At 43.0% G+C, this 26,443-nt stretch overlaps 1 protein-coding gene across 1 annotated transcript; it reads right to left on the reverse strand.

Annotated features, from left to right (window-relative positions):
* Positions 1-4,674: 4,674 nt before the first annotated feature.
* On the reverse strand, positions 4,675-8,920 carry LOC125539839 (G-type lectin S-receptor-like serine/threonine-protein kinase B120). Its single transcript, XM_048703354.1, has 7 exons — positions 6,836-8,920; positions 6,431-6,526; positions 6,169-6,353; positions 5,838-6,048; positions 5,498-5,735; positions 5,252-5,402; positions 4,675-5,174 (listed from the first exon to the last, which is right to left on the reverse strand). Exons 1-7 carry the CDS (start codon positions 8,091-8,093, stop codon positions 4,881-4,883), a joined length of 2,433 nt encoding a protein of 810 aa, XP_048559311.1. The 5' UTR covers positions 8,094-8,920; the 3' UTR covers positions 4,675-4,880.
* Positions 8,921-26,443: the final 17,523 nt, after the last annotated feature.

A 26,443-nucleotide genomic window follows, 5' to 3' on the forward strand; every position in this document is an offset into this window, starting at 1 on the left:
TCTATTCCTAGTTCGAAACGTGTTTGGAAAGTCAAAGTACCTTTGAAAGTTAAAGTGTTTACGTGGTTTGTACATAAACAAGTCATTTTAACTAAGGACAACTTGGCAAAACGCAATTGGACAGGATCTACAAGATGTAGTTTTTATGATCGGGATGAATCCATCAAACACCTTTTTCTTGACTGCCCGTTGGCAAAAAATTTATGGCAGACAGTTCACATAGCCTTTAACATTACTCCTCCAAATACTATAAACACGTTACTTGGGACGTGGCTTGACGGGATAGATTTCGAAACAACGAGACACATTCGTGTAGGAGTATGTGATTTATTATGGGCAGTCTGAAACTACAGAAATGATTTGGTCTTTCACAGAACAACAAATATCCATTTTTTGCAGGCTATCTTCCGAGCCACTGCGTTGATCCGTATGTGGTCGCTACTCCCTCCGACGGAGGCCAGGGAGCGTATGGTTACTGGATCTATCCGATGGGAGATGGTAGCACGGGCTATTTTCAACCGATTTGGATGGCGGTTATGTAATAGGATAGGCAATTAGTTTTCCTATCTTTTTTATGCCAGCCGGCTCTGGCTTTTACTTTTATTTTTTCTGCTCTTTGTGAGCAGTTTTTGTTCTTTTGTTTGAGACATCAAGACTTGTGTTGAACCTATTTGCTTATTAATTAATTTGGTTGTATGCATCGTTCTAATGCAGAGGCCGGAGAGCTCCCCCTTTTCGAAAAAATACAAACCATGCAAAATAAAAATCTAAGTACTACGTAGATATCCTATCTATCCTACGAGGGGCGAACCCAAGATCGAATTTTAGAGTGGGCAAAGATGTGTTAAATGGTGAAAATTTCTTTGCTAAATGGGAGCAAATCACTATTTAGCTTGGCATATTACAAAGACATTGAAAATTTAGTGGGGGCATCTGCCCCCATTGCTTGTACACTAGATCCGCCCCTGTATCCTACAATACTCATCGTCGAAGATGTCCATGATCTCTGTGTTGGGCTCTAGGTAGATGGCCGCCCACGACAACTCCGGCTCGTCGTCGGACTCACTAGAGACAAAGATTTCATTGATCTCCGCCCTCTGCTGGTGGAGGAAGCGCTGGTTAGCCTCTACCGTGGCCTCCGACTAGATGGAGTCCAAGATGGCCGCCTGCTCCGCCGCGACCTCCACTTGGGCCACCTCGAACTCCGCCATGGCGTCCTCCATGGTGAAGCCCGCAGCCGGCTCTGCCTCCTCCTCCTCCTCCTATGTCCCCGCCTCCTCTATGGTGTCCTCTTCCTCCGGATCCGCCCCCTCCATGGGCTGGGGGTCCTGCTCGGCCTCCTCCTCCTCCTATGGCTCCGGCGAGTCTCGAGATAGGTCAGCTGTGATCCGAGCTTCGCACCTACCCCAGATCTCCTCGAGCAGCTGGAGGTGCCGCTCCGATGTGAGCATAGCATAGGTGATCACCCTCTGTCGTCCCATGGCGTCGGCGGACGGCGAGCAGAGAGGGAGGGAAGTGGATGGGGCTCGGGCTAGTGGTACAAAGAGGGAGCGAAGTAGACACAGTTAGGGCTGGGGGTCGCCGTCTAGCTTAAATAGCGGGATTTTGAACCTCAGGTGGCGAGCCAGACGGCGCCATGGGGCGTCCCTCCCCCTGAACCGTTGGGTTTCTGAGTGTTTTCGTGTGGGACCCAAACCAGCATCCAAGAATGAGCGGGAGCTGAAGTGTATGAGCCGATGGAAAAACTGGCCAGGCTAAGGGAGGGACTGAGAGATACGTGGGCCGGCCCAGATGGATGCGTTTCGAACTCCGGCTTTCCAATTGGGGCGCTATAAAGAGCGTGGCTACCCCTCGATTCTAGCGAGTCTAATGGAAAAATCGCCTAAAGCGAGGCGCCAGATGGGTCGGCCTAGGCGCGCGGGAGGCCACACTCTCATTTTTTTGAAAAAATAATTCACGTTTTTTGTTTTTGTTATTTGCTTTCTTTTTCTTTAGTTTTATTTATAATTTGAAATATTCTAAATAAATATATTACAAAAAACACTTTATGTAATAAGATTGTTAAATCAAGCATTTGAAAAATGTTAAATGCGTATAGAGAAATGTTTCTCATGTATACCAAAAAAATGATTATGAAAAACGTTGATCATGTATATACAAAATGTTAATCAAGCATGTGAAAAAAACATCTTGTATGTGAAAATTTAAATCAAGAATTTGTAAAATGTTAATTGTGTATAGACAAAATGTAGACCATGTATTCAAAATATATTGACCATCTATTCATCAAATGTTACTAAAGCATTTGAAAAATGTTAAATGTGTATAAAAAATGTTGACCATGTATTAAAAAAGCGCTAATCTTGTATTTGAAAATATTAATCAAGCATTTGAATGTTGAATATGTATAGAGAAAACGTGGACTATGTATTAAATAATTGTTAATCTTGTATTTGAAAAATGTTAATGTAGCATCCAATTTTTTTAATGTGTATAAAAAATGTTGACCATGTATTCGAAAAATGTTAATCTTGTATTTTTGAAATGTTAATCAAGCATTTAGAAAATTATAAAACATGTTTATGAAAAAATGTTTATCATGCATCAAAAAATGTTCATATTGTATTTGAAAAATATTAAACATGTATTAGAAAAAGGTATTTGATATTACCAAATAAGATGTAATGTGTATGAAAAAAGTAGACATAAAAAATATATGTTTTCAAACAACATTAATCATGTATTTCAAAAATGTCTAACGTGTATATAAAATAAGTTTATTATTTGTACGGAAATGTTGTACTTGTACTGAAAAAAAAGTTACCATGTGTTGAGCAAAAAAGAAAACCGATGAACATCAACAAAAAAAACGAAAAAAACAAATAAAACAAAACAAAACAAAACCAAAGTGTAATGAAGAACGAGAGAAAAAAAGAAGAAAACCAATGAAAAACAAAAGAAAACCTAGTTTAGAATGAAAAAGAAACCCGAAGAAAACCAATGAAGAAAAAAAGAAACAAAGAAATTCTAAGAAAAATGAACAAAAAATGAATACTGGATAAAATTAGATAAATAAAGAAAACTGGTGAAAAACAATAAAAGTGAAGAAAAAACAAAAAGAAATTTGAAGAAATAGAGAAAACCCGAAAGAAAAAGGAAATACGAAAAGAAAAAAAGAATGAGCTAGCAAAGCGAAGGGAGCAACTAACAAGGCCAGCCCTTTATTGCAGGGAGCACGGAAACACTTCAGCGAGCCGGGTGTACATCTCGCTGTAAGCGAGATATATACCTGGCACGCTATAAGTGATGGGCCTGTTTGGTTGGCACCTTGAGCTATGCAAATATGGCGCCTGAAGGTAGCCTGGCAATATGAACCAACTTGTGATTGGATGGTTAGAGGGAATGTGGTATCCTCAGCCGATCATGGTTAAAATCTTGATGCTCGCATTTATTCCTGGATTATTTCAGGATTTCTGATGATGCACATTCAGTGAGAGAAGACGTTCTCGTTGACGAGGAATGTGTGTGTATTCATAGGAATGAATGTATGCCCGTGCATATAAGCATCTGTGTCTATACTGTGTTAAAGAAAAAAAATAACCTGGCAACCAATCACTTTTTGCCCGAGTGATTATGTTGTTTGGTTTGTGCCCTGGCCAGACTGCCATGTAACGATTAGTGCATTAAAAACTCTGCACCCATCCAATCTATGCAAAAGAAATACTCCCTCCGTTCCAAAATAGATGACCCAACTTTATACTAACTTTGTATTAAAGTTAATATAAAATTGAATCATCTATTTTAAAAAGGAGGGAGTAATATTTTATTGCCAGGTTGCTGCAGGCACACACTCGCGGAAGAAATTGGAGGCCTGACTCAGGGTAACCACGTTGCCGAAGGCCACTCTCGTTTAGTCAGCCTTTTGCAGGTCAGGTTAGCGTCTGATGCTTCAGGACACAAACCAAACAGGGTTCAGGCACGGCTCAAAGAAGCGTCAGGTCAGGCGATTTTGCTCCAGGGCAGCAACCAAACAGCCCCAAGGTCTCTAAGAGATTGGTAGTGATGTCACGTCTCTCACGGCTTGTCGAGTCGCATGACGGTCTGGGTACACTGAAGCCGGCCGCTTCAAGACACCGGAACTACGGCGACGTGTTCCCGGGGCCGGATAGGAGGAGCATGGGCTTCCCTTTGTGCATGTCATTCTTGGCCGTCGCCCAAAAACACTTTGAACTCGCGTTAGTCTGCCAGATAATAATCGACGAAAACAGATGATAGACCTCCTACCATTTCTGCCGGTGCTGACTCAATCTGCAAGTCTACGAGAGCCTTCAAGAATACTGTAGTATGTATGACCCAGAATGTTCCAAGGAAACAGAGCTTTTTTTTTGAATAATTGAATATGCCGCAAACATTAATTTATATTTCAAAACAACTTCATGCCACACCGTATATGATCACTAGAAGAGAGTGCTTCGCAAGTTTGATGGATTTGTGAAATTTTCAAGCTAAATGTTCATGAGTTGAATGCAGAAGAGATAAAAGTACCATGTGATTATGTTCAGGAGGCACGATATCTATTGCATTTAAACTATTATTAATAGACTGATACAGTGCCTACAGTGAGGGGCAAGAGAGGCATTACCATCAGGAAGGAGGGATCTCGGGCCAACAACATCAATGAACAAGACATTGTAGATAATGCCAACAGCGTACAGAGCAAGAAAAGAAATACATTTGTTCGAAATAGAACATTCTGAATGAATTCTCAATTCACAGCCATTCTGTGTACAACACAATGACCTACCGAAGAAATCATATTTCAAATATCTGTAGATCATAAAGTATATGGCTTCAGATACTGAAATTTGCATATATAACGCTTAACGCCCCTCGACTGCTGTGATACTCACTGTATTCACAGAGTTTTCCCTTGATTCTTCACTTTCGAAATTCTGTAGTCCAAGATATGCTGGCTGCTTTGGTGCTGGAAGCGACGCACTTTCATTCTCCAGCATAAAAGTTACCGATGACATGAGTGGCCTATCATCCGGACGGTCTTGAACACACAAGAGACCGACTTGAATACACCGTAGAACTTCATTTAGTGAACAATTCTCAGCAAATGAAGAGTGCACCAGTTCTGTTGCTTTTCCGTCTGCCCATAGTCTCCATGCCTGAGCCAGTAGAACCAACTGATGAGCAAGTTACAATGCTTGAGATATTAAAATTCTGTGCATTTCTTTATACTTACATAAGTTGTTAGGCTGACAAAGTTCTCTACCAGTTGCGGTGAGGTGATCTTCAAGCCACTTACAATCTCCAAGAGAAGAACACCAAAGCTATACGTGTCGGATTTTACAGAAAAGGCGCCTCCCATAACATATTCAGGCGACATGTAACCACTGCTCAGACAATTTAAGAACAAATGTATAATTTAGGATAACTAGACAATAGAAATTGGAATATTGAAAGGTCGCTAGTTGCTTGAATTACTTACTATGTCCCAACAACCCGGGTAGTTTTTGCTTCTTGTTTGTTTCCACCAAAGATCCTTGCCATACCGAAATCTGATATTTTGGGAGTCATTTCGGAATCCAACAAGATGTTGCTTGGTTTGAGATCTCTGTGAATTATAGTTAATCTTGAATCTTGATGGAGGTAAAGAAGACCTCTAGCCACCCCTTTAATTATTTGGAAGCGTGTAGGCCAATCAAGCACATATTGTCTTGTATCATCTCCAAAGATGAATAATACACGAAGTATATTATCATTAGTGATCTGTGATATCATTTTGGCTAATCAAAAACTTGTAATATGTATCAGAAGTCTGCACATACCAAAAAGGAAGGCGTCCAAGCTTTTGTTTGGTAAATATTCATATATAAGTAACCTCTCATCCCCAAAAATACAGCAACCAAGAAGTCTAACAAGGTTTTTGTGCTGCAGTTTGGCAATCAGAATTATTTCATTTCTGAACTCCTGTATCCCTTGCCCAGAACCCTTACTAAGTCTTTTGATAGCAACTTCATTGTCCCCTTGAAGGATTCCCTGCATGATTGCATCATCCTAAATTGTGAAACAATGATAGCAATTTTTTTCATAGATAAAATTGTTCTTTAAAAACAGAGTATTTCCTACTAAAATCATGGATGCAAAGCCTTTTGTTACCTTGTAAACTTTGCCGAAACCTCCACTTCCGATTTGTTTAGAGTCAGAGAAATTATCGGTTGCAGTGGAAATATCTTCAAAGCTAACAAAAGGGAAGTCCACATGTTCACCTCCAATCTCATTAGACGAGCTAAGGTAACCTAGCATTGCTCCATTGTGGATTCCATACTTCTTTCGTTTGCTTGCTAAAGATCAATACATTGTTATTAACACTCACAAAATGAGGCGCAATTTTGAAAACGGGGGGCATTTTTTATTATACCTCTGTATTTGAATATCCCGACAAGGAGGCATGCGACTATCAACACGCAAGCCATGGTTGGGACTACAATTTTTACCAATTTGCTATTATTTCGAACTGCAAAAGAATCATGTATAAATTTAGCACATCGCTCTTTTTGAAGCAAAAATAATTTACAGAACCATGAGTGATCCGTGGACTGAATAAATGTGTTACCATGAGCATGTTGCATTATGCTCGTATAGAATAATTATATATCTACTGCTTACCCCCACACCAAATTATTGGAGGCAAAAAAGTATTTGGCGGTTACTGCTATACTGTTAAGTTCGTATATTTAGTAGATGCCCCACGATTAAATGTTGGTGTTGATTTGATAACATTAAGTGCCAAGATAATAAAAGGTTAGAATGGAGTGGTGCATACCAGGAGAGTTGGCAAGCCGAAGATACAGGTTGTCGTCATAGTTGCTATACTTCCCTGTGTCGACAAGCTCCCCTGTCCAAAGCAAGCACCTTGACTGGTCGGCCATAGCGCCGTTACTACTCAAGTTTGTGTAGGCGTAAGCTGTACATGAGCAATTGTTGCTGCAGTCGGTCGTGCATTCGTCAAAGCTTCTGTTGAGGACATGTAAAAACTTGTCAGGGGCCTTCATCCTAGGCAAGGGCACGAAATGACTTGGCTTGCCGCATTTCAGTGCCTTGGTTCTTCTACATCCGCTCGAAAAGTTAAGACCAGCAGGTTCAAACCCATCGAGACAACGGCATGTTGCGACAGTCCCCATGCTGTCGCAATAGCCGAATGGGCCACATGAAGCATAGAGGTCACAGCTGCTAGCGGGGTGCTCGGTGACGGTCGCCCAAGATGAGTGGTTATTCCATATAAGAAACCTGAGCACGCCCATGTAGTCGAGCATAATGCGTGAATACGGTGAGCCCTCATAGACGAGGAATTTATAATAGAACCCGTCCCCTGTTTCAGTAACAGCTTCAGTGAAGATTGTGTTCTGGTATATGCCACTGCCGACCGACTCATTATTTAGCATATTGAGGCGGCAGTAGGACATGGTCCCCTGCCAAATGACGAACTGAAGGTTCGATTTGGGGTCAAGGCCCAAAGAAAAATCTCCAGTGGATGGGTCAATGGGCCCCTTCCAAGCAAGTAGGCGTCTGACAACACGAGCCCTCTTGCTCATGTAGATCCTCATACCGGGGAGAATGGTGTCTGTCGGGTGATCAAAACTCTGCCATATGGATGTGCCATTTGGAGACATGAGGACGAAATTCCCCGTGTCATGCAGCACCGCAGCAACTCCAATGCTCATGATGTTGTTCTTCACCGCCCAAGGAGAGCCACCTTGGGAGTCAGACAGCACCAGGTCAGAACTGTTGGTGATGGCGAGCGCCGGTGATGAAGTGGCGGCGATTGGATCGTCGCGGTTGGCCGTCCATACGATGGTGCGGCCGGGGATGTTGTGGTACCATATGCCAAGGTACAAGCTTGTGTTGGAGCTGTTTGGGGAGAAGAAGCCGAGAGCAAAGTCCCCGCCCTTGGAGACGAGCGTGTCGCCGGCGAAGAGCGGCTTTGCATGTGTGAGCTGGTCATCGGATTGGCAGAGTGAACACAAGAATGGGAGGATCAAAATTGGAATACAAGAAGTTCCCCTAAAGGCCATCTTCCTCATCTCTCCCAGCAATAGACTAATTGAGGGGTGTGTGCTTCTTCAGACCAGTTGGGCTGCAGAGATGGAAGGTAAACTAGAAACTGGACAACCATCGCATAGCTACAACGGAGTAGTAATATTGTAGGCCAAGAAAGCAGGAGACCTGACTCCAAAGTCTCCCAAGGTCGATGCACGCGTAAAGAAAAATGGCTGCCGGGCATTCAGATTGGAGAGTGCGACAGGGGAAACCTCGCTCTGTAACTGTGAGGACGCGTCGCTTGCCGTGGAACACGGGGAGGTATTTGGTTCAGATAATGCCAACGCAAATGGTAACGGAATCAGAATACGCTGATAATAGAAATGGAATGAGAAAAACTCAACTTTGTTTGTTTTATCAGAACAACAGCCATGCGTCGCCACGAGCACACACTGCAAGCACCGACACCGAATCCAAATCCAAAAGGCCGTGCAGCTGCTACCGTCGACGGCGGCTCGCTGCTCTTCGCGGCTTACTGCCGCCCCACGGCCGCCGCGTCGTCCTCCTGGACCGCCGCCATGAACGGCTCGCCCGCGCCGTCGGATAGGTCGAGCGACGCCGCCAGTTAGAGCCGACTGGCCGGGACGGCTGCTCTCGGCTCTCGCATCCCACGCGTACCAACCCCGGCGCCTCCGCCTCCCGCCGGTGGACTGGAATCGGAACGACGCCGTAGCTCCCCCATTCGCGCCCGGATTGCTCGAGGAGTTCGATGAGCCGAGCCGAATGGATTTGGGGTGGCTGCTGCTGGTCCAGATTTGTTTTTTTCGAGGGATTGGTTGCTTTTTTTATGTTATTATTACGGGGGGTGAGGGATCGGGGATCCTATTTTGCGCGCGGGTCGCTGGTTATCTATCTTGTTCCCGGTTTTGGGATGGTTCTCTTTTTATTGTGTTTTTTCTTTCCTGTTTTTTTCTTTTTTAATTTTCATCCTTTCCATTCTTTTTTCGTTTTCGTTTTGCCTTCTCTTTTGCATGTTCATTTTCCTTTTCTTTTCTTTTCTTTCCATTATTCGAACATCTTTTTTCAAAAAAATTAACATTTTTGTGAAATCGTGAACATTTCTTGAAATCATGAGCATTTTTAGGATCCAAGATTGGAGAAAGAAGATCTAAGGGGAGCCTATAGAGAATGTAGTTGGAAATCCATAATAGAGTCTGATCACAACAACCGGATTAATTATCCTCACCGAGAAACTTAGACTACTAAATAGGAAAGATTTGAAAACCATGGCATGGGTCTCCTTTTTTTGTTTCTTTAGAGCTTTCTATATGCACAATTTCTCAATGCTTCGATGAGAATTTCTTGACTTTCCTTATATAGAAAAGGACAAATTATAAATGACATCTCTTATGTCAATAAGACTAAATGGGTCGATATTAAATGATAAGAAGTGCTAGGAAGTGAAATGGAGCCACTTTGGGTTTCCCTATAAAATGAGGCCCTGCGTGAAATAGGAGCTCCCTTGAGGGATTGATAGCTGCTAGTCCAGATGACCGCCATATGGGCTTTTGCTCCATATGCTTACTTCAGTTATATGACATGTGAGGAAAAGGCCCAACATGGTGTATCTTTTCCATCTTTTTGAGAAGGTCATCCTCAAACTGGAGATGAAGGTGCGGAATAAAAAGAAATTGAGTTGGATGCGTAATCATTTCTTTTTCTTTTCCTTTTGCGGGTCATGCGGAATCATTTTATGAACAGTGAAGATATCCCACGGCGGGATTTGCACACAAAACATAATTCTATTCGATCATATGCTGATAATAGTTAACTTGAATGAAAATACATTCAAATAGGAAGGTATATAGCGATTCCTTCGCCGAGAGCTTAAATAGGCCAGTCATTGTGGCTATGCTCGCTGCCCTGGGAAAGATCCCGGCTAATCTAGCTAAGAGACCGCAACGCAAACACATCGTTCTTTCACATGCACACTCGCCACAGAAGGAGAAAGAACTACTACCTCTGTTTCAAATTATAGGATGTTCTATTTTTTTGAATTGGATGTATAGATGTGTTTTAGTGTGTGCATTCACTCATTTCACTTTGTATATGTAGTCCATATCGAAATATCCAAAATGACTTACAGAAGTGAACGATAGATCACTAGCGTTCATGGTGAGCACTTTCAGGCTAACTCTCTGAAGGAAATATGCCCTAGAGGCAATAATAAAATTGTTGTTTATATTTCCTTATATCATGATAAATGTTTATTATTCATGCTAGAATTATATTAACCGGAAACTTAGTACATGTGTGAATACATAGACAAACAGAGTGTCCCTAGTATGCCTCTACTTGACTAGCTCGTTAATCAAAGATGGTTAAGTTTCCTGACCATAGACATGTGTTGTCATTTGATGAACGGGATCACATCATTAGAGAATGATGTGATGGACAAGACCCATCCATTAGCTTAGCATTATGATCGTTTAGTTTTATTGCTATTGCTCTCTTCATGACTTATACATGTTCCTCTGATTATGAGATTATGCAACTCCCAAATACCGGAGGAACACTTTGTGTGCTATCAAACATCACAACGTAACTGGGTGATTATAAAGATGCTCTACAGGTGTCTCCGATGGTGTTTGTTGAGTTGGCATAGATCAAGATTAGGATTTGTCACTCCGTGTATCGGAGAGGTATCTCCGGGCCCTCTCGGTAATGCACATCACTATAAGCCTTGAAAGCAATGTGACTAATGAGTTAGTTACGGGATGATGCATTACGGAATGAGTAAAGAGACTTGCCGGTAACAATATTGAACTAGGTATGATGATACCGACGATCGAATCTCGGGCAAGTAACATACCGATGACAAAGGGAATGACGTATGTTGTTATGCGGTTTGACCGATAAAGATCTTCGTAGAATATGTAGGAGCCAATATGAGCATCCAGGTTCCACTATTGGTTATTTACCGGAGATATGTCTCGGTCATGTCTACATAGTTCTCGAACCCGTAGGGTCCACACGCTTAACGTTCGATGACGATTTGTATTATGAGTTATGTGATTTGATGACCGAAGTTTGTTCGGAGTCCCGGATGAGATCACGGACATGAAAATAAGTCTCGAAATGGTTGAGAGGTAAAGATTCATATATTGGAAGGTTATATTCGGACATCGGAATGGTTCTGAGTGATTTGGATATTTTACCGGAGTACCGAGGGGTTATCGGAACCCCCAGGGGGAAGTATTGGGCCTATTGGGCCATATTGGAGGAGAGGAGAAAGGTCGCGTGAGGAGGGGCGCGCCCCCCTTGCCCAAACCGAATTGGACTAGGGGAGGGGGTGGCCCCCTCTTTCCTTCTCCCTCTCTCTCTCCCTTCCCATTTCCTTCTTCGGTGGAAGGAGGGGGGTGAATCCTACTTGGACTCCTAGTCCAAGTAGGACTCCCCCCCATGGCGCGCCCCCTTGGCCGGCCACCTCCTCCTTCCCCCTTTATATACGGAGGCGGGGGGCACCCCAAAGGCATAATGGACAATCTCTTAGCTGTGTGCGGTGCCCCCCTCCATAGTTTAACACCTTGGTCATATCGTCGTAGTGCTTAGGTGAAGCCCTGCGCTGGTAACTTCACCATCACCGTCGCCACGCTAGTGTGCTGACAGAACTCTCCCTCGTCCTTAACTGGATCAAGAGCTCGAGGGATGTCATTGTGCTGAACGTGTGCTAAACACGGAGGTGCCGTACGTTCAGTACTTAGATCGGTTGGATCGTGAAGACGTTCGACTACATCAACCGCGTTACTAAACGCTTTCACTTTCGGTCAACGAGGGTACGTGGACACACTCTCCCCTCTCGTTGCTATGCATCTCCTTTTTAGATCTTGCGTGATCGTAGGAATTTTTTTGAATTACTACGTTCCCCAACAGTGGCATCCGAGCCAGGTCTATGCGTAGATGTTATATGCACGAGTAGAACACAAAGAGTTGTGGGCGATAATAGTCATACTGCTTACCACCAACGTCTTACTTTGATTCGGCTGTATTGTTGGATGAAGAGCCCGGACCGACATTACATGACCGCGTTCATGAGACTGGTTCTACCAACGTGCTTTGCACACAGGTGGCTGGCGGGTGTCTGTTTCTCCAACTTTAGTTGAATCGAGTTTGACTACGGCCGGTCCTTGTTGAAGGTTAAAACAGCACACTTGACGAAATCGTTGTGGTTTTGATGCGTAGGTAAGTATGGTTTTTGCTAGAAGCCCGTAGCAGCCACGTAAAACTTGCAACAACAAAGTAGAGGACGTCTAACTTGTTTTTGCAGGGCATGTTGTGATGTGATATGGTCAAGACGTGATGAGATATAAATTGTTGTATGAGATGATCATGTTTTGTAGAAGTTATCGGCAACTGGCAGGAGCCTTATGGTTGTTGCTTTATTGCATGAAATGTAATCGCCATGTAATTGCTTTACTTTATCACTAAGCGGTAGTGATAGTCGTAGAAGCAATAGTTGGCGAGATGACAACGATGCTACGATGGAGATCAAGGTGTCAAGCCGGTGACGATGGAGATCATGACGGTGCTTTGGAGATGGAGATCAAAGGCACAAGATGATGATGGCCATATCATGTCACATATTTTGATTGCATGTGATGTTTATCCTTTATGCATCTTATTTTGCTTAGTATGCCGGTAGCATTGTAAGATGATCCCTCACTAAATTTCAAGGTACAAGTGTTCTCCTTGAGTATGCACCGTTGCTACAGTTTGTCGTGCCGAGACACCACGTGATGATCAGGTGTGATAAGCTCTACATTCACATACAACGGGTGCAAGCTAGTTTTGCTCGTGCAGAATACTCGGGTTAAACTTGACGAGCTTAGCATATGCAGATATGGCCTCGGAACACTGAGACCGAAAGGTCGAATGTGAATCATATAGTAGATATGATCAACATAGTGATGTTCACCGTTGAAAACTACTCCATCTCACGTGATGATCGGACATGGTTTGGTTGATATGGTTCACGTGATCATTTAGATGACTAGAGGGATGTCTATCTAAGTGGGAGTTCTTAAGTAATATGATTAATTGAACTTTAATTTATCATGAACTTAGTACCTGATAGTATTTGCATGTCTATATTGTTGTAGATCAATGGCCCGTGCTACTGTTCCCTTGAATTTTAATGCGTTCCTAGAGAAAGCTGAGTTGAAAGATGATGGTAGCAACTACACGGACTGGGTCCGTAACTTGAGGATTATCCTCATTGCTGCACAAAAAAATTACATCCTGGAAGCACCGCTAGGTGCAAGACCCGCTGCAGGAGCAACTCCAGACGTTATGAACGTCTGGCAGAGCAAAGCTGATGACTACTCGATAGTTCAGTGTGCCATGCTTTACGGCTTAGAATCGGGACTTCAAAGACGTTTTGAACGTCATGGAGCATATGAGATGTTCCATGAGTTGAAGTTAATATTTCAAGCAAATGCCCGAGTTGAGAGATATGAAGTCTCCAACAAGTTCTACAGCTGCAAAATGGAGGAGAATAGTTCTGTCAGTGAACACATACTCAGAATGTCTGGGTACCACAACCACTTGACTCAACTAGGAGTTAATCTTCCTGATGATAGTGCCATTGACAGAGTTCTTCAATCACTGCCACCAAGCTATAAAGGCTTCGTGATGAACTATAATATGCAAGGGATGGAAAAGACAATTCCCGAGCTCTTCGCGATGCTAAAGGCTGCAGAGGTAGAAATCAAGAAGGAGCATCAAGTTTTGATGGTTAACAAGACCACTAGTTTCAAGAAAAAGGGCAAAGGGAAGAAGGGGAACTTCAAGAAGAACAGCAAGCCAGCTGCTGCTCAAGGGAAGAAGCCCAAGTCTGGACCTAAGCTTGAGACTGAGTGCTTTTACTGCAAAGGCACTGGTCACTGGAAGCGGAACTGCCCCAAGTATTTGGCGGATAAGAAGGATGGAAAAGTGAAAGGTATATTTGATATACATGTTATTGATGTGTACCTTACTAATGCTCGTAGTAGCGCCTGGGTATTTGACACTGGTTTTGTTGCTCATATTTGCAACTCAAAATAGGGGCTACGGATTAAACGAAGATTGGCCAAGGACGAGGTGACGATGCGCGTGGGAAATGGTTCCAAAGTCGATGTGATCATCGTCGGCACGCTACCTCTACATCTACCATCGGGATTAGTTTTAGACCTAAATAATTGTTATTTGGTGCCGGCGTTGAGCATGAACATTATATCTGGATCTTGTTTAATGCGAGACGGTTATTCATTTAAATCAGAGAATAATGGTTGTTCTATTTATATGAGTAATATATTTTATGGTCATGCACCCTTGATGAGTGGTCTATTTTTGTTGAACCTCGATTGTAGTAATACACATATTCATAATATTGAAGCCAAAAGATGCAAAGTTAATAGTGGTAGTGCAACTTATTTGTGGCACTGTTGTTTAGGTCATATTGGTGTAAAGCGCATGAAGAAACTCCATGCTGATGGGCTTTTGGATTCACTTGATTATGAATCACTTGATGCTTGTGAACCATGTCTCATGGGCAAGATGACTAAGACTCCGTTCTCCAGAACAATGGAGCGAGCAACTAACTTATTAGAAATAATACATACTAATGTATGCGGTCCGATGAGTGTTCAGGCTCGCAGCGGGTATCGTTATTTTCTGACCTTCACAGATGATTTAAGCAGATATGGGTATATCTACTTGATGAAACATAAGTCTGAAACTTTTGAAAAGTTCAAAGAATTTCAGAGTGAAGTGGAAAATCATTGTAACAAGAAAATAAAGTTTCTACGATCTGATCGTGGAGATGAATATTTGAGTTATGAGTTTGGTCTTCATTTGAAACGATGTGGAATAGTTTCGCAACTCACGCCACCTGGAACACCACAGCGTAATGGTGTGTCCGAACGTCGTAACCGTACTTTATTAGATATGGTGCGACCTATGATGTCTCTTACGATTTACCGCTACCGTTTTGGGGTTATGCTTCAGAGACAACTGCATTCACGTTAAATAGGGCAGCATCTAAATCCGTTGATATGACACCATATGAACTGTGGTTTGGCAAGAAACCTAAGCTGCCGTTTCTTAAAGTTTGGGGCTGCGATGCTTATGTGAAAAAGCTTCAACCTGATAAGCTCGAATCCAAATCGGTGAAATGTGTCTTCATAGGATACCCAAAGGAGACTGTTGGGTACACCTTCTATCACAGATCCGAAGGCAAGATATTCGTTGCTAAGAATGGATCCTTTTTAGAGAAGGAGTTTCTCTCGAAAGAAGTGAGTGGGAGGAAAGTAGAACTTGATGAGGTAATTGTACCTTCTCCTAAATTGGAAACTAGTTCATCACAGAAATCAGTTCCATTGATTCCTACATCAATTAGTGAGGAAGCTAATGATGATGATCATGAAACTTCTGATCAAGTTACTACCGAACCTCGTAGGTCAACCAGAGTATGATCCGCACCAGAGTGGTATGGTAATCCTGTTCTGGAGGTCATGTTACTTGACCATGACGAACCTACGAACTATGAGGAAGCGATGATGAGCCCAGATTCCGTGAAATGGCTTGAGGCCATGAAATCTAAGATGAGATCTATGTATGAGAACAAAGTGTGGACTTTGGTTGACTTGCCCGATGATCGGCAAGCAATAGAGAATAAATGTATCTTCAACAAGAATATTAACGCTGAGGGTAATGGTACTGTCTACAAAGCTCGACTTGTTGCGAAAGGTTTTCGACAAGTTCAAAGAGTTGACTATGATGAGACCTTCTGATAACCCACAAGTATAGGGGATCGCAACAGTTTTCGAGGGTAGAGTATTCAACCCAAATTTGTTGATTCAACACAAGGGGAGCCAAAGAATATTCTCAAGTATTACCAGCTGAGTTGTCAATTCAACCACACCTGGAAACTTAATATCTGCAGCAAAGTCTTTAGTAGCAAAGTAATATGATAGTAGTGGTAAGGGTAACAAAGGGTAACAATAGTAAAAGTAATGTTTTTGGTATTTTGTAGTGATGATAGCAATAGCAACGGAAAAGTAAATAAGCGAAGAACAATATGTGGAAAGCTCGTAGGCAATGGATCAGTGATGGAGAATTATGTCGGATGTGGTTCATCATGTAACAGTCATAACCTAGGGTGACACAAAACTAGCTCCAGTTCATTGATATAATGTAGGCATGTATTCCGAATATAGTCATATGTGCTTATGGAAAAGAACTTGCATGACATCTTTTGTCCTACCCTCCCGTGGCAGTGGGGTCCTTACGGAAACTAAGGGATATTAAGGCCTCCTTTTAATAGAGAACCGGAACAAAGCATTAACACATAGTGAATACATGAACTCCTCAAACTACGGTCATCACGGTAAGTATCCTGATTATTGTCACTTCGGGGTTAACGGATCATAACACATAATAGGTGACTATAGACTTGCAAGATAGGATCGAGAACACTCATATATTGATGAAAACATAATAGGTTCAGATATGAAATCATGGCACTCGGACCCTAGTGACAAGCATTAAGCATAGCAAAGTCATAGCAACATCAATCTCAGAACATAGTGGACACTAGGGATCAAACCCTAACAAAACTAACTCGATTACATGATAGATCCCATCCAACCCATCACCGTCCAGCAAGCCTACGATGGAATTACTCACGCACGGCGATGAGCATCATGAAATTGGTGATGGAGGATGGTTGATGATGACGATGGCGACGGATTCCCCTCTCCGGAGCCCCGAACGGACTCCAGATCAGCCCTACCGAGAGGTTTTAGGGCTTGACAGCGGCTCCGTATCGTAAAACGCGATGATTTCTTCTCCTGATTTTTTTATCCCCGAAACTCAATATATGGAGTTGGAGTTGGAGTCAGAGAGGCAACAGGGGGCCCATGAGGTAGGGGGCGCGCCCCCACCCTCATGGAGAGGTGGTGGGCCCCCTGGCCTTCATCTTTTGCAGGTATTTTTCATATTTTCTGAAAAGTGGCTCCGTGAAGTTTCAGGTCATTCCGAGAACGTTTGCTCCTGCACATAAATAACACCATGGTAATTCTGCTGATAACAGCATCAGTCCGGGTTAGTTCCATTCAAATCATGCAAGTTAGAGTCCAAAACAAGGGCAAAAGTGTTTGGAAAAGTAGATATGATGGAGACGTATCAACTCCCCCAAGCTTAAACCTTTGCTTGTCCTCAAGCAATTCAGTTGACAAACTGAAAGTGATAAAGAAAAACTTTTACAAACTCTGTTTGCTCTTGTTGTTGTAAATATGTAAAGCCAGCATTCAAGTTTTCAGCAAAGATTATAACTAACCACATTCGCAATAACACATAGGTCTCATGTTTACTCATATCAATAGCATAATCAACTAGCGAGCCATAATAATAAATCTCAGATGACAACACTTTCTCAAAACAATCATAATATGATATAACAAGGTGGTATCTCGCTAGCCCTTTCTGAGACCGCAAAACATAAATGTAGAGCACCTTTAAAGACCAAGGACTGACTAGACATTGTAATTCATGGTAAAAGAGATCCAGTCAAGTCATACTCAATGTAAACTAACAATAATGAATGCAAATGACAGCGGTGCTCTCCAACTGGTGCTTTTTAATAAGAGGATGATGACTAAGCATAAAAGTAAATAGATAGGCCCTTCGCAGAGGGAAGCAGGGATTTGTAGAGGTGCTAGATCTCGGTTTTGAAACAGAGGTGAATAATATTTTGAGAGGTATACTTTCATTGTCAACATAACAACCAAGAGATGGCAATATCTTCCATGCTACACACATTATAGGCGGTTCCCAAACAGAATGGTAAAGTTTATACCCCCCTTCCACTAACAAGCATTAATCCATGGCTTGCTCAAAACAACGAGTGCCTCCAACTAACAAGAGTCCCAGGGGGAGTTTTGTTTGCAATTATTTTGATTTAGTTTGCATAAGCATGGGACTGGGCATCCCGGTGACCAGCCATTTATCTCGTGAGTGAGGAGCGGAGTCCACTCCTCTTGAGAATAACCCGCCTAACATGGAAGATACAGACAGCCCTAGTTGATACATGAGCTATTCGAGCATACAAAACACGATATTTATTTGAAGGTTTAGAGTTTGGCACATACAAATTTACTTGGAACGGCAGGTAGATACCGTATATAGGTAGGTATAGTGGACTCATATTGAATAACTTTGGGGTTTAAGGGATTGGATGCACAAGCAGTATTCCCACTTAGTACATGTGAAGGCTAGCAAAAGACTGGGAAGCGACCAGCTAGAGAGAGACAACAGTCATGAACATGCATTAAAATTAATCAACACCGAATGCAAGCATGAGTAGGATATAATCCACCATGCACATAAATATCGTGAAGGCTATGTTGATTTTATTTCAACTACATGCGTGAACATGTGCCAAGTCAAGTCACTTAAATCATTCAGAGGAGGATACCACCCTATCATACCACATCATAACTATCTCAATAGCATGTTGGCACGCAAGGTAAACCATTATAACTCATAGCTAATCAAGCATGGCACAAGAAACTATGATCTCTAATTGTCATTGCAAACATGTTTATTCATAATAGGCTGAATCAGGAACGATGAACTAATCATATTTACAAAAACAAAAGAGGTCGAGTTCATACCAGTTTTTCTCATCTCAGGCAGTCCATCATATATCATCATAATTGCCTTTCACTTGCACGATCGAATGATGTGAATAATAATAATAGTGCACGTGCATTGGACTAAGCTGGAATCTATAGGCATTCAATAAACAGGAGAAGACAAGGCAATATGGGCTCTTTTGTCAGATAAACAATAATGCATATAAGAGCCATTTCAACAATTTAATTATGGTCTTCTCCTATCGACCCCCAAAGGAAAGAAAAGAAATAAAACTATTTACACAGGAAAGCTCCCAACAAGCAAAAGAAGAACATGAAATCTTTTTGGGTTTTCTTTTTAATTACTACTACAAGCATGGAAATTAAACTAATTAAAAGCTACAACTAATTTTTTTGGTTTTTCTTAAGGTTCATTAAACAAACAAGAAGAAAGCATAAAAAGGAAAATAAACTAGCATGGATGATACAATGAAAAAGTATGAGCACCGACATATAGTAATGAGTGTGTGAACATAAATGTAATGTCAGTGGGAAATACGTACTCCCCCAAGCTTAGGCTTTTGGCCTAAGTTGGTCTACAACCACGGCTGGCTTGACGGATATCCATAATAATAGCTGGGGTCGTACTGCGATGCAGCGGCTATCACCTGCTGAGCTGCAGCATGGCGACGAGCGGCCTCCTCTCTCCTCTCATACTCATCTGCCTCCTCTCTGGTAATAGTATATCCTCCTCTTGCCTCATAATCAAAGAAGGCAGGAGCATGGAGAGTAATACGGACAGCATGACGTCTGTCAAAGATTAGTCGATACTGGAGAGGTGATTCGTTCCTCTCGACAAACTGGTGGTGAACCATAGCATTAAAATCTAGATAAGCAGGAGGTAATTCAATATCATCTTCGCGTATGGCTATACCAAGAAAATTAGCTATGCGGGTTGCATAAATTCCACCAAAGAAATCTCCATTAAGTCTATTAAGATGCAACCTACGTGTAACAATGGCTCCCAAATTATATGATTTGTCTCCTAACATAGCACTCCTAAGAATACTAAGATCGGGGATACACATGTGACATGCCTCATCTTTACCATTAATGCATCTACCTATGAAGAGAGCAAAATAATGTATAGCAGGAAAGTGAATGCTCCCTATGGTAGCTTGTGTAATATCTCTAGATTCTCCCACAGTTATCACTACACCACAACACTACATCCCCGTCAGCTAGGTTGGTCGGAAATACAGCTTCCACCGACATATAGTCGGTCGGGAAATTCTATTGCCGACCAACCTTGTCTGTTAGGAAAAGTCCAGACGGGAAAACCCTTTCCCGACCGACATATCTTTCCCGGCTGACTGCTTGATGGCTAAGGGGTACTTTTCCCGACCAACAGTCTGTTGGGCCTGCCGTGGGATTTTCCCGATCAACAATCCATTGGGGTAACCATGGGCCTTTCCTGACCGACTATCAAATGGGTATTCTTTCCCAACCAACATTCTGTTGGGCCTGTTGTTAGCCTTTCCCGACCGACTGTTTGATGGTGTTTGTTTTGCCGACCAACAATCTGATGGCATTTTCTTTTCCCGACCAATAATTCATCTACATTTTGTTTAGCCAACCTCAACTTTAATTAGCATATGGTATTGATTGTCACATACATATAGTTCATGTGTTCTAAGCATAATCACCAACCCATCATACATCAGGTTCACCAAACCATTTTTATTCCATTAACTAATTGTCACATACATACACTTCAGTTTGTTCTAAGCACCAAGACAAGACACCACACATCAGGTTTACAGAATGACAGCAAAAAGACGCAAGTATGAGACATCAATTGTACTCCAGTTGACGCAGATCGCAGGCTTCATGGTTCATTGTGAGTCCCGTCCTTATGTTTGCTTCCTACATAAGTTAAAGAAGTCTCAATTATTAGAATGTTCAATTAGTTTATGAAATTGAATACAGGCAGAATTCTTATCTGCACTGTGCACACAAAATGAGGAATACACTTATCTAATCTATAAAAGTAGCATTTCGGAACATGAAGACCACCAATCGACTACTAGCAGTGGCCATGGATGTGGCATAGAAGCCCTCTGTACGATTGCTAAGCATTTAGTGTTCCTAGGGACATACTTAAGTTACTGTGCATAGGTACTAGCAGCCAATATCCCAACACTTGTTTCCAAAAAAATAAGCATAAAAAAATAACATACACCTTTACACATAGTGGATACAGTGAGCTGAAAGCTAAATACATATATAATTGTGACTCTTTTAGTAGATGTACAAATTTACTGGATTTAGTTTTGACTTGAATACGCCATGATAGTTGAAATCGTTAGTATTAGATGATATACTCCATTGAATTTGGCTCAAAAGGGTAAATATTCTAGATTGTATAATCAACTCCATGAACAAAATCCATCAAAATTAGGCATTTACAGCAAGTAGGCTGGGACCGGTATGCTATGCACCAAATAGTTCCTATTGAGATGCAATTACATCAATCATACATGACATGGAAATTCCACATGCCATCGCTTCAGCCTGCGCTACAGTAGTTGTTGAGATAGAGAACAATGTAGAAGAATAATTAGAATGCTCCATGCTAATATTGTCGTGGTTTTGTCACGGCAGATGTCCTAGAGAAATGACTTAGTCGTGGAGCCATCGCGACGGGTTAGCTTGAAGGGGTTAAAGCGGACACAGGGACGCAAGAGAGTTTATACTAGTTTGGCCCCTTCAATGAAGGTAAAATCCTACGTCTAGTTGTGATGGAATTGATGGGGTTTCGATGACTAGGGAGCAAACAAGCTTTGCCTATGTCTCGGGTTGTTGTCTGTTGTCCTTGAACCGCCGCCGGGTCGTCCCCTTATATACAGGGGTGACACCCGTCGGTTCACAGAGTCCCAACACCGGTCGATATTCGTATCAGGGTTGGTCTCTCCTTATTCCTAACTTACAATACAAGTTTATATACAAATTGTGGTTTACTGCTACAAGTCTTGAACCGGCTATGGGCCTTAGGCCCTCATCTGCCTTCTTGGGCTTTATCACTTCTGGAACTACTGATGAAGTTAACCCGGCCCAGATAGGCCGGTTTACGCCCAGCAGTAATATCCCCAACATTAGGCCCCAGATTGATTTGAACGGGTTCATGTCAATCCTTTAACAAAACTTCATCTTCAACGTCTTCTCATAAATTGGTAAACCGCCATGATGTCATCTTCTCTGATTACTGTAAACCGGAATGACGTCACCTGTCATAACGAAGATATGCATTATGCTTCTTTATTTAATATATTTGCGGAAATCGAGGCGACAGCTCCATTTCGTGGCCCCTTGATTGTCGCGCCTGACACATGTCTTTTTGCCTTATAAATAGGACCGAAGGGTCATTTCCTTTCTCTTTCCCTTCTTCCCCTTCTGCTTCGTCTTCCTCGCATCGCCCGACTTCAAAGCTCCGCCGCCACCGTCGACCTCTACCTCAACCTTGGCCGCTGCATCAACCTGGGCGCACCAGAGCATCGCGGCAACCTTCCGCGTCTTCCGCAGCTCCGGTAAACCTTCTATCCTTTCCCCCGTAGATCTGTTTTAGGGTTTCACAGTTCTTCAGTATTCATCGTCTGCTTCTTGCTCATGCGACAGATCTTTAGATGAATCCGCAAATCTTTATTCTGTGCAATGATAGTTGTTTGACCTTCGCCTTCACTTATGCATCTTAAAACCATAGATCTACATGAACGCTTTGCTCATAGGTTCGGTACTGCTCCTTTTGAACCTCTAAGTATTTATCTCTTTTCTGAACTTGCTTCAGATCCAATGCTGTAAAGAAATCTTGTGAAACCTGTTTCTGCGTACTTGTCCATCCGCAATCTCATCTTTTTAATGCTTAGATCAGGCAGTTTAACCTCATAGAAATTTTTTCCAAACCGGTATATGCCATTAGTCCCCTTGTTGAACCACCAGATGTTGGTTGCTTCATGAAAACTCCGGTTCAGATAGTTCTGTCTCCGGTTTAACAGTGCACATACCAACGTACCTTGATCAAATACATTTTTGAACCGGGATCTTCTACCTTGTAGATTCCATCATGGCCAAGCAAGTATATGAGTGCAATTGGGTTCCTTCTCGCGTCACAGAGGCTCAACTGGATGATTTAGTCCTGATTGGCGCTTTAGGCAGCAAAGATACCATCCATTGGAGGGCTCCTGGCCAAGAATGCCCTCCCACACCTCGAGAAGGAGAGGTTGTTGTTTTCGTAGATCACTTAGCCTGGGGCTTTAAGCCGCCCGGTTCTAAATTTTACCGGGATGTTTTAGCCGATTTCCAACTCCATCCACAAGACACTGGCCCCAACTCTGTTACAAATATGTGTCACTTCCAAGTGCTCTGTGAGGTGTTCTTTCAAGAGGAGCCCACAGTGGAATTGTTCAGAGATCTTTTCCATTTAAACCACCGTACTGAGTTTACTGATGGCTCTAATACGGAGTTGGGTGGCATGGCGATTCAGAAAAGGAAAGAGGTCACATACCCTCACGCCAAGCTGCACAGCCACCCCAGAAAGTGGAATCAGACATGGTTCTACTGCAAAGACACCTCCCCTGCTGGTGAGAATCCCTTGCCTGGCTTTCGTCCGGAGTGGCTCAGCAATACACACCCTTTTCCTCAAAGATTGACTGCCCAGGAGAGAAGCAAATATGCTCCCCAACTGTCAAAGCTCAGAGCCTTTATGGCCAACGGTTTAACAGGGGTTGATCTCGCTCGCTGTTGGATATCATGGAGCATACTGCCCCTTAGTCAGCGCTCCAGTTTGATGTGCGAGTATACTGACAGTGTTGATGACCCACTGCGACATTCAAAAATCCAGCTCTCCGATGAAGAAATCACAGAGGCTGTGAATAAGATGCTGAATGAACCGGAACACGTCTACGCTAGAACCGGCCTGCTTCCCTTCTGTGCCACCAACAAATCGCCAGCTGTAAGACTTTGATTTTTCCCTTTGCTGAATCTGTTATTGATATGTCTGGTCATTGTTTAATATCAGTGTATGTGTAATCAGGGCAATGATCCGTTTTGGAGCAAAAAACTGCCACAGGAGAAACCAGAAAAACCAAACAAACCGGAAAGAGCAACTCGGCAAAAGACTAAAGCTGTGAAGAAGACTGCCCACAGGAAGAGAATCACGACATCTTCTAATCCGGCCCCTGATGATGATGTGGATAATCCGGACTTTGAGGTAGAGCTTGACTCACTTGGTTTATTTTTCATGCGTCTTATTGATGATCATATTTGTCAGGATGATGCCGAAGCCAGCCACGCGGATGTTGCAGAGGTAATTATTCTCTCTTCCGATTCAGAAACTTTGCCTTCACAAAAAATCCGTTAGGCAAACCGGAAAGTTAAATTTTCTCATCCTCTTGCTTATCTGGATCCTAAATTTCTTATGAAGACCCAACAACACGAAGCTCGTCGCACAACCCGGCACAGCGGCTAGGTAGTTACCTCCGCCGGTTTACCGAACAGTCCGGTTCAGAAACGCCATTCAAAGGTCTCTAATTTGCTTGTCAGTGCTTGTCCTAAAGCGGGCTGCTTTCTTCAACCTCTTAATCCCTCTGACTCCGATTACCAGGTTACTTCCCACTCATCTTCTGGCGAGTCGTCGGCTACTCAGCTGCCACCGCTCAAAACGGTGCTTGGGTAAGCTATACTTATTGTGATATTTGTAGTACATCGCCTTAGAACATATGCTGTATTTGATTTTGTTATTCTTCTCAGGGCCAAACCTAGGCCAAGCAAGAAGGCCCGCCTGGACAAAGCAGCCAAAGAAGATGCCGTTCTTGAGCCAGGCAAGACACCCGATCTTGATGCGGCTATTCCTGAGGATATACCCAACGATCCACCGCAGCAAGATGATGATCTTATTGCTGAAGAGAGACCTGCTGATGCCTCAGGTCCTGTCAATCAGCCCACAGACTCCATCCGGATTGAAAGCTCCACCGGTCCAGCAAAAACTACTGACAAGGCAACAACTCCAGTGCAAACCGGCGGTACCAAGGATGATGAGGTTGTCATTACTGGCACTGGCCATACTGAGCCGAGCAATCCTGTCGCTTTGTCCAAACATTCTGCCAAGGAAGAATTTGCTGCCTTTGGCAAAGGCAAGTGGAACGCTGATCTGACGACTTATGCTGCTCTGAACGCCCAAGATATCCATTCCGGCTATCTGAACCGGCTGTATACCAATCGCGACTATGAAGCCGGTCTGGTTAATATGATGAAAGATAAATATGAGGTAACTTCCATATGCTCCTTCCTGCTTGTATGCTTCCACTATTGCTGACTCTCCTAGCCCCCAAGGGCCGGTTTGTAATATCCTTTCAAACCGGGACTTACTAATATAAATCTTGATACTTTGAAATTCGCTGATGTAGCCCCCAAGGGCCGGTTCAACTTAGCGTAGCTAAACTGGTACTTTAAGTAATTGAAATTGCCGCATCAGAATATATATGAGCATATAGCCATTAGCCCCCAAGTGCCAAGTTGAATACTTGTATTGATCTTGGGACTTTGTAAGCAATTGAAAGATGAAGATCGAATATGCATTAGCCCCCAAGTGCCAAGTGCATAACTTGTTATGTGGTTGGTACTTCAATCCTTGTACCATTTTGTTGAAGCATATAACTGTCTGCATGCAGGATGAGCTGAAGATGAAAGAAAACCAAATCGCCGACCTCCAAGAAAACCTGAAAACCCAACAAGCTGAAACCTCCAAAGCTAAAGAGGAATTAGCCAGCGCTTTAAGCGCCATGGAGCAGCTTAAGAAGAACTTCAAGAAGAAGCAGGCGGATTGGGCCACTGAAAAGTCCACTTTAATCAAACGAGCAGAGGATGCCGAGGCTGCACTAAAACCGGTGGCGGATGAACTGACCAGTATAAAGCGGCACGTGCATACTATGACCACTGCTATCTTTGGTAAACCATTTTGACTTCTGAATTGACTCGGCCTTCTTACAGAGCTGCCGGTTTAACCCTTATGACATTTCAGGGACACGCACGGGTCACTTGGGGTCAGATGTGCGGAAAAAATTGAAAGCCGTCTACACGTTGGTCGAACAGCTGTATACTGGCGCACAGCGGATCATCTGTACTGCATCTCACAACAAACCGGCGCCCACTTTGATTCAAGATACCCTGATGAAACTGTCGGTGCTTCCTGCCCGGGTTGAAGAGCTGAAGAAATCTGCTGCTCGAACCGGTGCGATCAATGCCTTAATGCGGGCAAAAGCCTAGGTGCCGGATTTTGATCCTATTGAAGCGGCACAGGGCTATCCCAGCTTGAAATAAGATGGGTCAGAATTTAGTGAAGCGGATCAGCGAGCCATAAACCGGGAGGTGCGTCCGCTAGCTTGTCAACTGGCTGAAGAAGCAGACTTGTCTCGTTATCAAGCTCAATATGATAATCAGAACAAGCGAATAGCTGCCCCAATTCATGAGTCGGAAAATCTTATCCCTCCAATCCGTAAGCACACATATGCTCCCGATATTGACCCGTCATTGCTGATCCATGATGAAGCTGTTTTTCAAGCATTAATGGGAATCGACTGGACAACTGTTGATTTCCAGCCACTGGGTAGAGAAACGGAGGCTAAAGCAGCGCATGATGACCCGCAACCACCAGGCCAGGCTGGTGA

This window comes from Triticum urartu, chromosome 2 (assembly GCF_003073215.2).
Source record: "Triticum urartu cultivar G1812 chromosome 2, Tu2.1, whole genome shotgun sequence".
NCBI classification, from domain to species: domain Eukaryota; kingdom Viridiplantae; phylum Streptophyta; class Magnoliopsida; order Poales; family Poaceae; genus Triticum; species Triticum urartu.

Bases quoted from the DNA above. Each gene is read 5' to 3' on its own strand.
- LOC125539839 (XM_048703354.1), bottom strand. From the start codon at position 8,093: ATGAGGAAGATGGCCTTTAGGGGAACTTCTTGTATTCCAATTTTGATC. The intron at 5,736-5,837 runs GTATGTGCAGAC...TCATCTTTGGAG, and splicing joins CTTGGACGCCTTCCTTTTTG to ATGATACAAGACAATATGTG. The intron at 5,403-5,497 runs GTAAGTAATTCA...TTGTCTGAGCAG, and splicing joins ACCCGGGTTGTTGGGACATA to TGGTTACATGTCGCCTGAAT.